The sequence below is a fragment of the Arvicanthis niloticus genome, chromosome 6, assembly GCF_011762505.2.
Source record: "Arvicanthis niloticus isolate mArvNil1 chromosome 6, mArvNil1.pat.X, whole genome shotgun sequence".
NCBI lineage: Eukaryota > Metazoa > Chordata > Mammalia > Rodentia > Muridae > Arvicanthis > Arvicanthis niloticus.
In genome coordinates, this window is record NC_047663.1 from 38,528,717 (window position 1) to 38,543,531 (window position 14,815).

The 14,815-nt window shown below is 44.2% G+C and overlaps 1 protein-coding gene and 1 pseudogene across 1 annotated transcript; one reads left to right on the plus strand and one right to left on the minus strand.

The window, feature by feature from the left end:
- Positions 1-351: 351 nt before the first annotated feature.
- On the minus strand, positions 352-1,269 carry LOC117711281 (large ribosomal subunit protein eL8 pseudogene; annotated as a pseudogene).
- Positions 1,270-2,544: 1,275 nt separating this feature from the next.
- On the plus strand, positions 2,545-12,670 carry Heatr9 (HEAT repeat containing 9). Its single transcript, XM_034506832.2, has 15 exons — positions 2,545-2,735; positions 3,971-4,020; positions 5,311-5,495; positions 5,774-5,900; positions 6,120-6,176; positions 6,375-6,431; positions 7,636-7,693; positions 8,070-8,200; positions 9,486-9,668; positions 10,060-10,149; positions 10,233-10,352; positions 10,983-11,056; positions 11,456-11,507; positions 11,884-11,970; positions 12,219-12,670. Exons 1-15 carry the CDS (start codon positions 2,648-2,650, stop codon positions 12,582-12,584), a joined length of 1,725 nt encoding a protein of 574 aa, XP_034362723.1. The 5' UTR covers positions 2,545-2,647; the 3' UTR covers positions 12,585-12,670.
- Positions 12,671-14,815: the final 2,145 nt, after the last annotated feature.

Genomic DNA, 14,815 nt, shown 5'->3' on the forward strand with positions numbered 1-14,815 from the left:
TACATAGGCCGGAGTGGCCTTGAGCTTTCAGGATGGGATTACGAGTGTATGCTACATCACCTGGCTAAACACTATCTTTTTTTATCCTTAAAGGCATTGGAATTGTTTAGATTATATTTTTGTAGAGTATTTATCATTTAGGTTTGCTTATTTCCTTACAGTTGGGCTCAGATTAAGTAACTCTGGTAGGAATTCCACTTGAGAATGTTATCTGTCTCTGTGCAGCACATAAAAGCACTCTCATGTCAGTTTATTTACACTAAGTCTGATTAAATGACAGTCAAGCCAGTGATCCATATTTTTTAGGGTTTTTTTTTAGATTTCTTTCTTCTTTTTTTTTTTTTAATTTTGTAACTATATTTATGTATAGAAAACTTAGAATATATTTAACCCAGTTTAGTAGTGAGTTCTTTAGCCTTTGTCTTTTCCAGCTTGGCAGTGTGAGCCACAGACTTAGGACCCAGGACGTTGCCTCCCCATTGGCTGCGGATCTTGTCATATCTGTCATTATAATTGCTCCTAATCGCTTCCACCAGCTTAGCCAGAGCACCTTGTCTTCCGAGTTAACCTGTGTGAAGGCAACAGTGGTGCATGTCTTCCTGTGGACCAGGCCTGGCCTTTCCCTTGATGATGCAGTAGGGCACCCCCATCTTTCAACACAGGGCAGGCAGGAAAACCACCAGCTCAATGGAGTCTACATCATGGGTAATCACCACCAGCTGAGCCTTCTTGTTCTCCACCAAGGTGGTGACTGTATTGACTCCTGCTCAGGGGACAGGTGGTCTCTTGGTTGGGACGTCCCCTTTGCCAGCAGCTTTCTTCTCAGCACGGGCCAGTAGCCTTTGTCTCTTCTCTTGCTTTGTCTCTGGCCTCTACTTGTGGGCAAGCTTAAGCAGCTGAGTAGCTGTTCGCCTGTCCAGGGCCTGGGTGAACTGGTTAATGGCAGGAGGTACTTTGAGCTGCTTATAGAGGATGGCTCTTTGCTGCTGCAGCCTGATGTAGTGGGGCCATTTGACGAAGTGTGTTAGATCTCTTTTGGGATGGATGTCCTGCCCAATGCCGAAGTTCTTGGGCCTTTTCTCGAACAAAAGATTGACCACCTTTTTGACCTCCTGTTTCTTGACAACAGCAGGGGCCAGGGCCACCTTCTTCCCCTTGGCCTTCTTTCCTTTGGGCATCTTGCTCAGCTGGAGGAAAGAGACTCTTTATTCTTCTTTATGTGTATTAATGTTTTGCAAGTTCACATGTATGTGCACCACATGTGTTCCTGCTGGATTTCTTGTAACGGAGATGATAGTTGTCAGCCACCATGTGGGTGCTGGGAACAGAACTCAACTCAGGTCTTCTGCAAGAGCAACAAGTGGTCTTAACCAGTAAGCCAAATCTCTAGCCACAATGATCCATATTTTCTTAATATGTAGTGTTGTGGTTAATCTTTGGTTATTAAGACAGACTGGATCTAGAATGAACTAAGCCACTAGCCATACCTGGGAGAGACTTTTTTTTAAAGATGAATTTTAAAAAGTCATATATTTATTTTCTCTGTATGAATGTTTACCTACGTGCATGTGTACCACATGTGTTCTTGGTGCACACAGGTCAAATGAGGGCATTAGATCCCCTGGAACTGAAGTTACAAATTATTGTGAATTGCCAAGTAGGTGCTGGGAACCAAAGCCAGGTCTTCCCTGATCTTAACTGCTGAGCTACCTCTCCAGTCTCTTGATAAGCTTATTAGGAGTAGGAAGATCTATCTATAATGTGGGCAACACCATCTCAGGGTCCAGGCTCTGGACCAAATGGAGAGAACATGTTCTATGTTCTCACTGTGACTGGCCAGGCTGCTGTGACTGCTCTGCCACAGTGGATTGTAACCTGAACTATGAAATAAAATGACACTTCCATCCTTAAGTTGCCTTTGTGAGAGCATTTTAATCACAGCAACAGAAAAGAAAACAAGACACATAGTAGGCTTCTTACTGTGTACTGACCTATATGTCAGTACCATGCTAGGCACTGGGGTGAAGTAAGAAAGAGATTACATCACTGAGTCAGGTGGGAAGGGGAGCTTGGGAAAGAAAAGCCTTCAGAAATGACATAACATTGGTATGAGTTTGAAAGATCTGAGTGACAATTTGACAGGCAGGAAGGAAAGGAAAAGGGTACAAGGTAGATGGAACAGCATATGCAAACAGAAGAAATCTGAACAGCAGCTCCTTACCACACAGCCTCCTGTCAAAGAGGAAGGATGTACATATAAAAGAGGCTTTCCTGTCCCTGTCATTTTCCTGATGACCAATTCTGTGAACAACTCCTGTACTTAACATGGGTTGACTTGAACTTGACGGTTCACAAACACTTTGTACCTCACCAAAGCTACTGGAGTTGAGCAGACATGACTTCACCACTATTCTGCTATGGGAAATGAAGTTCAGTGAACAGCTGGGTCAGGAGGCCAACAGTGGCCAGCAGTGGGACTCAACAATGGAAATGGGTGTTCTGTTCACCATGGCAACCTGGTTGCTCAGCACTTGAGTGTCTCTATGGTCTCACTTATACCAAAGAAAGGGCCTCCTCAAGCCCCTCTTTGCTTCACATCCCTGAATTTTTGGATGTTCTGGTTCTCCTCTGCCCTACACCAAAGAGGATGGGCCATGAAGAACGGGCTGATTTCTCTCAAATACCCAGGCCAATGTTCAACTGGCCATGGCTGGACTATCGAAACCGGAACAAAAGTGAGGATGGGGTGGAAAGGAATGGAGCCAAGGGTGGGGACCTGATACATTAAAGATAACTAACCAGACCCAGTCTCCGACAAGGTCCTGGGTTTAGCAAATCCATGGGAAAGGCCAGGGCAGGCCTTTGGACAGTTGATGTCTCTCTCCAGTCCTCACAGTAAGTCTCTAATTCCAAAGGAGGACTTACTGGATTTTCTCAAGTTGGAATACATGTGTCCCCCAGCTTCTCCCATACCTGTGTCTTGCCCTCTAAACCAACCTCACACCTCTAGCTCTTTGCATAATGTCTTCCCTAAGCCCACTGCTCTTATCCCTGACTTACCTGATTAACACCCCCCCAACCCCTAAATGAGACAGGGTTTCTCTGTACAAGCCCAGCTGTCCTAGAACTCACTCTGTAAACCAGGCTGGCCTTGAACTTAGATATCAGTCTGCCTCTGCCTCCCTGCTGGAATTAAAGTTGTGCACCACCACTACCCTGCTAACTCTTGCTTGTATGCAAGACTTGGTCTGCATCATATCCTCTAGGACATCTAATTCCCAGCCCTGAAGGTACCTCTCAGCTATACTGCTTGTGTGTATTTCCACATTCGTTTCCCTTTGTAAATCACTGCAGACCAGAATTTGTCTCAAATGCTAAACCAGTAGTTCTCAAAACCTCCCAGAGTGATCAGATCTACCCAAACCCTAGAGAATCAGATGCTAGGGAACTGAATCCTAGAAATCTGGATTTTTAACAAGCTCTCCCAGTGAGCGTAATACACACTCACATTTGAGAAAATGAGAGAGACCAACAATTGTTACCCTTAACTGAATACTGGAATCTCTAAAATGCCTAGGCTCTATTACCACAAATCTGACTCAATTAGTCTGATACAGGGCCTAGGCATGTTCAAATATCATTCCAATAGTTCTGATATGCAACCAGGGTTAAGAACACTACTAGTCCTGTGTTCCTTAAACTTGAACTACATGAGAGGCACCTGGGGATCCGGTTGACATGATGTTCCTGACAGCATTTCTGAGAGGCTCCCAGGCACAGTACCAGGAAGACTGCCTGCTACTGAAAAGCCAGGGTGATGCCTCATTTACCACCCTAGTTCCTGGGGAAATACCTGGTGCTAGTGTTTACTAGCTGCAGAACAAATGAATGCCTCAACAAGGTGTTGGAGCTCAGACTTTTAACTACTGTCTTACTGGTACCACACACATATCTTTGTTCCTCTTGCCAGAATTCAGAAAAGCCATGGCTCCTGTTCACCTGCCCTTGTCCTGTTACAAGGTAAGTGATTTTTGTTACCCTAGGAGCTGTGTCAAAGTAGGAAGATCACCAAACTCTGTCCCAATTCAAGCTAGCTCACAGAACCCTGGCATTCACCTGTGTGTCTGCCATTAATGCTGTGTGATCCCAGACAAGTTACTTTCCTTCTCTGAGTGAGCCTCCAGAGTCTCCTCATTAGAGGGCGGCTACACTGCCTACCCCCTTGTGTAGAGTTTCTAATGAGACAAAATCTGTAAGGCCTGGACTATGCAGAGTGTCTGCTAACAGAGTCATTTTTGTTAAAGAAGCAATCCTTACTTAGGGTTGCCAGATAAAACACAGACAGACCAATTAAATTTAAATATCCCATAAATAGCACATGTGATTTTTAAAAGATATAAAGTCCTAAATATTTTATTCATTCCTGAAACTCAAATTTAAGCTGACATCTTTTGGAGTTTCTTATTACAGTGCTTTGCTAAATCTAGAAACCCTATTTCTGAGTCAGCATTGCATGACTGAAGTCCTGATAGTCAGTGGGAAACCTGTAAGATCTTATCATTCTCTGAGTTGGGAGCTACTGGCAATAAACCCATTGTTCCCTGTTGCCAAAAACAGATGTGCTGTAAAGATAGAAAGATTTCAGAGATGGCTGGAGCCAGGCCAGATTCACAGAAAACCACTGCCCACATGAATCTCTCGGCTACAGTCAGAACTGTACCAAGTGGTAAAAGGCTGGGATCTGGCATACACAAGGCCCTGTGTGTAGTCTTAGCAGCACATACACTGAAGTAGTCACACAGCTGAGAGAGCGTCTGAAGGAAGCCTGTTTTCTCAAGTAGCCTATAAAGTTCGTGGAGGCAGAGAACTAGGCAACATACCATAGGCGCTACTGTCTGAATAAGTAGTAGCCTCTTTTCCTTCGATTCACATCTCCCCAAGGCCTGGCCTCCCTGCCCATCTGACTTTTCAAAGGCTTTGAGATTCTCAAGTAACCAAACTGTGTATTCAGATCAATTTACAAAATCTTTAGTGTTTTTGAGCTTCACAACTGCTTTGGGAGAGGAACAGAATAAGGATTAATTAGACCCATTTTACAGAGGAAGATCGAGGCATTGGTAGAGTAAAGTAACTGTTCCAAGTCATAGAATGGAAGAGGTGGTAGCTGTGTTTCCAGCCCAGATGAGAAACTTAAGTTGGTATCTCTCATGTTTGCTTTCCCTACCTTCGCTACCCCTTCTCTGGTTCGAGCACTGCAATAATGGCCTAGGGGAGCCCTCTGACTGTTCTGCCATTTGCTCTCCCCACCAGGTGCCAAAGGAAGCATTTCCCCCAAGTCCCGAGTGCTGGAGGGTGCATCCAAGCAGGCCCAATGCGACACCTTGCCTCCACTTAGAGAAAAAGCCCGATCTCTTCACGCACTGGCGCACCCTCTATGACCAACGGAAGGAACGGGAGTCAAAAAAGATGTTTTGGAAAAGAAGAACCCTCCCAAGGTGTGCTTTGCCCATCTCTGTATTCTTCACACTTTCCTACTTCCTCCAGGAAAAGAGGGGAAGAATCAGGATGGGTTGGACCAGGAGTGGGGCAAGTCAGATGCTAGAGAGGACCCTGCGGTTCTAGACAGGCAGCCCCATCAAGTGAGTATCACTGACTCCTCTTTGAGTATCAGTTTTTCTCTGGTCTCATTGCTGAGGCTCTGCAGCAGAGGTAGGGTTGTAACTTGAGGAGGGGAGGAAGGGGACTATGGTTGTCTGTGCAATTTCTCACACAGGTACTTCAAAAACAGTGCCCAACTACCAAACCTCCATGTCTCTATCAGCAAGTTGACTTTAAAACCCAAGATGGGACCAGGGTTGTTTGATCCCACCAATGACCCCCTGAAGTGGCAAAGATTAAAGGTCAGGATCATGGTTGGGTGAAGAATGTAGACACTCCCTTCCTAAGAATGCCTTACCTTGGATTTGCTACCTTGGGTTCAGACTACTTACCCTTCAGCCCTGGGTCCTTCAATGAAAAATGGAAGGAAGGGAAATTGGGGATCAGTTGACTGGACTCTATGTTTACTGGAGGTCTATGGGTTTTTTCTTCCATTCGACTGGCCCACCTTGGATGAGCAGGAACTCATCAACAGCTTGAACTCTCCACAAGAGGACGAGCAGTGCTATGCAGCCTACGTAAGGAGCATGGGCATAGGGGGTAAATTGGAGGGGCAGCTTCTGGGGTGGTACTGAGATAGAAAAGGGAAACAAGCTAGAGGTGGCTGGTAGGGAGCAGGGACGCCCCAGGTATAAAGTCTCGCTGTGCATAAAACACAGTAACTCCTGAGCTGGTGTCCAATGTCTCTTTCCTCTCCTCCATCCCTCTTCCTGCAGGCTTTAGGGTACCTGGGCATCAGTAACAAGTTTGTCATGGAAGCTCTGTGGCAGGTGGTAAGTCTGGGGTCTGCATGGAGCTCAGGGAATGAGAAAAGAGGGTCTGAGGTTTTGAGAGGGTATGCGCATGAGCACAAGACAAGGCCTTCCAGAGTACCAGGAAAGGTCAGGACCACTGTGGGGTGGTAAAGTCCCCACCTTACGTGCTTGGCCTCTTTAGACAGCTATTTGAGAGTGTGAATCTGAAGATCCTTTTGTCTGTGAAAACACTTTGAACTGAAAAGCCAGAAAAGAACTGGAGTTGCAGCCAGGCTTGGTGGCTCATGCCTGCAAGCCCCACACTCAGGAGATGGAGGCAGGAAGATTGCAAGTTCCATGCAAGCCTGAGCTACATAAGTTCAAGACCAACCTTGGCTGCATAGCAAGACCCTGTCTTGAAACATTAAGGACTGAGGATATAATGCAGGGGTAAAGTACTGGATAGCATATACTAGGCCTTTGGATTCTCTCACCACAAACAGAAACACACACCACCCTGGAACTGAGCTCTTTCTGATTTAAGTAAAGCATTGTTCCAGGCTTACATATGTTAATCTGAGTGTCCCTGCTATCATTGATGTTGGTCTTTTTTTCCTGTCCTTCCTTCCTTCCTTCCTTCCTTCCTTCCTTCCTTCCTTCCTTCCTTCCTTCTTCCCTCCCTCCCTCTCTGTCTGTCTTTCTTTCTTTCCTTCTTTTTTTTCTTGTGTGTGTATTTACATGTTTATGTTGTTGTTGTTATTGTCATTGTTGTTTTGAGACAGATATTTACTATGTGGCCCAGGTTTTAAATTCATGGGCAATCCTTCTGCCTCCTGACCCCTAGTGTTGGATTATAGGCATGAGTCGCCATACCCAGGGCCTGAGCCTAATCATTCTTCTCTATAGTCGTACCTACAATTGTATAGAATTCTCAGACAAGTTAATGATATCTCACAAATAGAAATTCTGAGAATCCAAGTGCTGGCCTAAGGCCAGGTGAGTGTTGGCTTAAGGCCAGGTGACTACAGTACTACCCAGAGATGTCCGTGTGCACAGAAGCCTGACTTACTGGCTTGGTGTTGCTCCCACTACACCATCTTGCCTGTGTACTCCATGTGACCATAAACAAGTCACGTTCTAGCTCTCTGATTTCTATTTTGTATAAGTTACACTAAAACAATCCCTAAAATTTTGACAATCTATCACTTTATGGTATGTTTTCACTATTTCCTTCTTAAATCAGGCTCAAACTGGTTCAGCAAAAGTGAAGAACGAGGTCTATAAAACCCTGGCCATCCTAGGTATGTTCTCACCCTCTGTAGGAAGTTGGGGAGGTACAAAAGTAAAGTCACTTTATTCTATAGGTGTGAGTGGAAGGAAAGGGGGTATGACCCCACTCCAACCTAGCATGCTACAGGGGCTGGGAACTACCCTAGGCACTGTTGGGCAGAGAGAAGGTAGGATGAAAATTAAAAATAGAGTAGAGGGAGGGACAGGGAAGGCTCTAGAAGTTGCATTAATGCTTAGCCAACTCTCTGATCTAGTGGGAAGATGGGCAACCCCTTAAAACCAATACTTGGACCTCCTGTCTTAAGAGTAAAGTAGTGTTTAATAGGTCTTTACAGAGAAGAACAGTCCTTGAGGCCCCGCCCTGACTCGAATGCCCTCCTTGTCCAGGTTGCTTGGATAAGTCTGTGATCAAGGCTCTCATCAAACAGTTGATGGAACAAAAGGAAAGTCAAAGGTTGGAGACCCTGGTGGGACTACGAGTAGCGCTGAACTCCTGGGCTGCTATCTCTAAGAGCAAGGTGATTGGGAGCAGAATCCATAATTGGGGCAAAGAAGGCCAAGGTCACTGGTAATTTTAGTTGGCAGTTGAATGTGAAAGAAGGTTGCCTAACTCTCAGATTTAATAGAAGATACTGTCCTTGTGGAGTTCCCTCTAAAGCTGAATTAAAGTATAAGCTGATGTATTCAGTTAGACAACCTCTGTAAAGCAGAAATCACTAAATGAGATTCAATAAGAAACAAGAATGCCTGTGCTCTTTCAGTGGGAGCCATCGTTATCATCACCTCTAAAACAGATCACGGAAGCAAAACATCTGTCACAATGAAACAGAGACTAAAGGTCCACTGATACAGCTTTCACTTATGTCCCCCTTTAGAGCCCTGGTTCTTTAATTCCAACAGTACTTCCTGTAAAATAGAATCAGTTACTCATCCATCTATTCAGCAAATACGTATTAAACAGTTATCATATACCAGGCATGTTGGTCCCTTGGGATATATCAATAAACCAAACGGGCAAACTGCCTTTGTTGGGGGTGGGAGGACTCACAAAACAATTTAATTACAAAAGTATGCAGAATGTTAGAGGTCACAAATGTGGAAAGAGGAAGGAGCACCAAGATTGCTGAGTAGGGAGGACGAGTTGTAATTTAAACATGGTAGACAGGGAAGGTCCAGAGTAAACAATATATTTGGACAAAGACATATAGCTATGAGAGAAAGTGCCCTAGACAGAAAGACTGGTGGGCACAAAGGCAGGAACATGGCTGGTATGGCCTAAGATGAGCAAGAAAAGACACTGTTGTTAAAGTGGAACAGAGTAAGACAAGCAACAGGAAATGAAGGTCTAGTCAAAGACACTAATAGACTAGATCACATGTGGCCTGGTGGACTTCTTAGGTACTTGGGCTCTTAATTTTATGTAAGAAACTTCAAGAGTTCTTAAACGAATTGTAATTTTCATTTCAAAAAGTTCTCTCTAAAGAGATACGACTTAGGAGACAGTAGGTGACAGCAGAAAGTAAGGGGGGGGGGATCGTGTGATGGCATCAGGCTTGCTTTAGAGAGAAGGGTCAAAAGCAATATTCTAGAAAACATGATGCCTAAGCCAGGTATGACTGCACCACCCTGAAATCCCAGCTCTTGGGAGACAATCCTGAGTTTGGGATCACCTATAAAATGAGATCCTAGCTCAAAAAAAAAAAAAAAAAGAAAGAAAGAAAAAGACAAAAATTAAAAGGTGAAGAAAGCTAGCTGAAGACATAGTGCCTCCCGTTACTCATTTCACTTACGTTTCCCTCTAAGAGGCCTGAAGTCGGAAGTGAGGAAAAGCTGGTGCTTTTGCTGCAGAATCTGATAGACAAGCCACTGAACGAAGAATCCTTAGAGGCAGCCCTATGCTTGGGTTTCCTGAGGCCCAGCAACAGCATGGTCCAACAGTTCTTGCTACAATGTCTATGTCAAGGGTCCATGTCCCAGAGGATGAAGGTATGAGAGGCAGAAGCTGGGATCTATGGGTCGTACTTGGCAAACAGTGGTCAGTGTTGACTTGGGTTAGAATATGCTTCTACCATCACATCCCAAAGAAAACAAGCTTCAGTTGTGCATAGCAGAGTTCTCTGTGTGTTTATGAATATGTAATCATACATCTGGGGGGGGATATGGACAAATGCATGTGCACACATGTCCATATATCTGGTATGAGTGTTCATCTATTTATGTATGCACACATCCACTTGTGCTCTCATTCAAAAGGCCAAGAGGGCAGAGAGAAGCACCCTGTTCCTCAGTGAGTTTTAGGCCTAGCCCTAAAGTCTGCTTGGCTATCAACACCCCTCTGGGTACACCAGTATAACATGCTCCTCCTCACCCTTCACAGGCACTTAGGATGCTGGTCAAGATGATGAATGTTCACTCAGCTCCTGTCACCAGGGCCATTCTGGAACAGCTACACTCCAACGTCATTGATGTAAGCTCTAAGCTATCCTCCTTAGCACTAGAAAAGGAGGGAAAAATGCACTGTCTTTCACACCTCTCTGTCCCTTCCCTTAGGATCGCTTGGAAGCCACCAAGATGCTCAAGACCATTGGGCTGGAAAAGATCCAGGAACAGGGGCTGGAGGAACTCACATTTGACCTGCTCAAGAGGAAAATGCACAGTGAACCCTTTCAAGTAAAATCCTAGCTCCCAGCTCCAAGTCTTTCTCTTTATTCTCTTGAGACGGGGATTCCCAATAAACCCCACACCCTAGTATGACACTGGTTTTACCCTAGCCCTCTCACACAGGCCATGCTTTTAATCTACCTGTCTTTGATTAAGCAGTTCCTAAGCACAAAAACACCACCAAAACTGCCCCCTGCTACTCACCTCTCCCCCTTCCTTGCTATGAGAAGTAAAGCTGGACAGGTTCTGGGCAGGGTGGTACACAGCTTTACTTCTCATAGCTATACCAGCTGCAGTTAGGGTGGTCATACCCTGATGTACTCGTACAATTACTGAGTACATTTTGAAAAGCCTCAGTCTAAATTCCTCAGTAAATGAACTGTTCCCCTCATCCTTCCACTTATCCTTCAACCATAAGCTGGGCCATCACTTCCTCCAGGAAAACAACCCAGAACCCAAGACTGAATAAGGAAAGCCTGTGCACCCTTCCCAGTACTCTAATTGCCTTTGCTCGAACACTCCATCTATTGAGCTTCTCCAGGCAGGTACCCTTTGTAACAAAACCCGAGTGTTTATTAAGGGTGTATGCGGTGCTGTGGTGCACCCTGAATTCCCTCTCTCTGTGGTTGCACTCTGCAGGTAATAAGGCAGGCCGTGTCTGAAACAGTGGATGTGCTCAAGATGAAGCCTTTAATAATGAAACTAATGGAGGAGTAAGTTGAACTAGACAGGGCTAGAAGGCAAGAGGGGAGGTTGGCTGAGAACCTTGTCTGTACTTTAGGGCAGGTCATTCTGACTCAGGGCTTTTGTTTACCTCTTCTTGTTGTTGTTGTTGTTGTTGTTGTTGATTAAGCTACTCAGGGTTGCTATAAAACTCCACTACAACCCCAAAGGGACTTTCAGAAAGCATCAAGTTCCAGTGATAATTAAACCCTGATCCATCATTTCAGTGTTTCATGGCAAACTATAGTATCTGTCGCTGCCAGCTTCTCTGATTTGAGAAACCAGAGATGGAGATAAAATTAGCAGCATTAATTGTCAGGCCGGACTCACTCTGGGCTGAGGTGTAACCAGCCTCCCTCCCACTGAATAACATATTCCCTTCCACACAGGCAACTGACGAGCCCATATGTCAGTGACCGCCAGGAAGCAATCATCTCTTTGGTAAGCTGGGCTGGTTTTCTGACTCAGTTCTTTGAGATGTCTTGATGATGGTGGGCAAGTAAATGATTGAGCAGTTACTGTGGATAAGAAAGAACTGTAGTCTGGGAAGGTTACTTTAGAATTCTAGTCCTCTCGAAGGTCCAAACCTTGGGATAAGAAGAATATATGATAGATGGGTATGAAAGATGTGATTAGATATTACAGAAAAGGTCTCTACCCTGATAAATATTAGGAACTAGATCCCCAAATGCCAAGGAAAGAACCCACATCTTTCTCTAGGTCACAGAGTCATCCCAAAGGGAGAATGGAAAAGAGGCTGGGGCTCTTACCTTCCTGGGGCTGGCTACTTAGGCAGAGTTACTCATTCTCTATCCAGGGTGCCCTGGGGATCCGCAATGAACAGGTGTTCCATTTGCTGCTGGACATGCTAGACGCAGAAGAGACCAAGAGTGTGAAGAAGAGCGTAAGACATTCTTGTCCTATAGTCCCCCCCCCTTTGGCCCCCTCCCTCTCTTTCCTCCATATTCCTCCCATTCATCTATTTGTTCAGAGTCAACAATGGAGAATTGGGGCAAAAGTCCTCAGACACTGTCCCTTGGCTTGATTCCTTGGGGCCATAGTAACCATTCCAGAACTTCCCCTTTCCCAGTTACTTCCTTTCCCAGACTGAGCACAACACGAGCCAGCCCCATGATCTTTGCTTTTATGCAGATACAAGAAACACTACTTGTTTGGGCCTCAAGAAATCCATCGATCCAAAACAAGCTGACCAACAAGATTTTCTTTGTGTATGACGTACCAAGGTCTGTGAAGACAGAGCCTACAAGGTTCCGGAAGACACCCGAGAGCCCAGATAACTTGTGTATCACAGACTTTCGACAGGCTAAGCTGAGTCCTTTGTCTATAGCAAAGGCCTGCAACAAGCTAGGGGAAAAGCTAGAGGCACCTGCTTTCTCATTCTATTTCTCCAAACCGAAAAAGCAAAGGCCACAGGCCACAGGACCTTGGGAACCAAAAATCAGGGAACAACTCCGGAACTTGATGTTGCCTCAAAATAGGTTTGGTTTTTGGCTGTAATTCCAACTCTTTCCCTCAGGATGTTGTCCTGAGAAGATAACCTGTCTTTCTCTTTTATGAATGAATACTTGCTTGTCATTTTACCTAGTTTCTGAATCACCACTGCTGTTCACTCCTCTGAGGCTGCTCTGGAACATGGGACTCCTTCCCATGGCTGGGTGCTCTTTCTATGCAGTTATAGTTCCTTTCATCAGAGCAAAGCAGGAAGGGCAGAGCCAAAGGTTCTGTCTCTGTGACTAGCGTTCCTCCTGTTCTAGTTTCATTCTGCTGTTGTGACAAATACCATTACTAGAAACAACTTAGGAGAAGAAAGGACTTATTTGGCTTTTACTTCCAGGTCACAGTCACATACTAAGAGAAGTCAAAGCATAAATTTCAAGGCAGGAGCTTGAAGGCATGAACTTTGTAGGAACACTAGTTTACGCTTAGCTGGCTTTCTTATATATCCATGGGATACCACCCACAGTGGATTGGGTCCTACTATATCAATTTGGAATCCAGACAATCTCCCACAGACATGCCCACAGGCCAATGAGAGGTAGACAATGCTTTAATTAAAGTTTTCTCTTCCCAGGAGACTCTAAATTGTATCAAGTTGACAGTAAACAAACCAACCAACCAAATAAATAATAGGACACGTCCCTAAATCAAGTCCCTTGTTAGTGCCAAAAATCTAGGAACAAAACTAGAAACCTGTCCCTCAGTCAAAAGAAAAGACTAGGAAGTTTGCTTCTTAGAAAATTTCCTTACTTTGTTCCCTACCTCATTCATCTCTCTAAATTGTTGAGAATTTTAATTTTAAAATTCCATTTATTTATTCATTTGAGTACATATGTCTATGCATATGAATCCATACACCGCAGCACAACTTGGAAGTCAGCTCTCTCCATATACTATGTCTCCCAGGCATCTAACTCGGGTTATCAGGCTTGGCAAAAAAGTAAGCCTGTATCTAATGAACCATCTTGCTGGCCTTTTTAAAAGATCTTTTTTGAGACAGTGTCTAGCTATGTATCCCAGATTCATGTGGATACTAAGCTTTAGTCAGAGCCAATCAAACTTTTTGCTGCCTAATACATCATCCATTTGCTTGGAAAGACTCCCATTAACATTGTAAAATTGTCTTAGTTTTTCTCTCATTTCTATTGACATCTGAATTTCCCTGTCAACAAAACCTACTAATCAATCTCAGCAAACTACAAAAGGCTGCCAGGTGTTGTGGTGCATATCCATAATTCCAGCATGTGGGAAGCTACCAAAAAAAAAAAAAAAAAAAAAAAAAAAAAAAAAAACAATCCCCAGTAACCACATGGTGGCTTACAACCATCTACAATAGGATCTGATTCCCTTTCCTGGTGTGTCTGAAGACAGATACAGTGTACTCATATACAATAAATAAATACAGTAAGTTTGAGTCAGCCTGGGCTACATAGTGTGGTTGTTTTTTGTTTTGTTTTGAATTTAACCAGACACAGATCCTCTGTAAAAGCAACAGGCTCTTACCTATGAGCCATCTCTATAGCTGTCTACAGTGAATTTAATGCTAGCCTGAGCTATACACAACAAAGGGGGGTGGAAACAGACAAGAAAGGGAGGAAGAGAAGAGGGGAAGTGGGGGAAAGGAAATTAAGCTGAGGGTAGTGTAACTGGTTGGGGTGTGGAACCTATGAAGAAACACTGATTTTCAAAAGTACAGAATACTGGTGACAGTAGAAAGAATAAATGATTTAACATCTTAAGTTTTGAAAATGACTAAAATAAGGCAAATTTCATATGCACATAGATGAAGTGGGGCTTGTAGATACCTTTTATTTGCTATTAAAAGGGAACAACAGAAATCTCATTTCAAAAGATTTCTTACAGGGGGGTGTGTTACATTTTGAATGGTGCCCTAAAACCAGTTCTATTAGATTAAGAGGTAAGGTGAAGGCTCTGACACACTGGCGATAGATAGATGGTAGGTGTAGTATGAAGCCAGCCACTTATGCTCAGTGCTGTCAAGTCTTCTGCTGAGGACTGACGCAATTAGTATTGAGATGCTGCCAAAGCAGTGACTGGTTATCTGGTTAAGTAATAAGGCATCTCTCTGAAGACACCATAAATACAGACCAAACGGGGATGGAGATCTGGGCAGAGTTTTACACAAGTTGGAAGCTTAAACAATATAGTTAAAAACAGTTTGCGCCTGTAGGCTATTGAAACCCAGGGAAATATGAATGGCCCTGCTCATT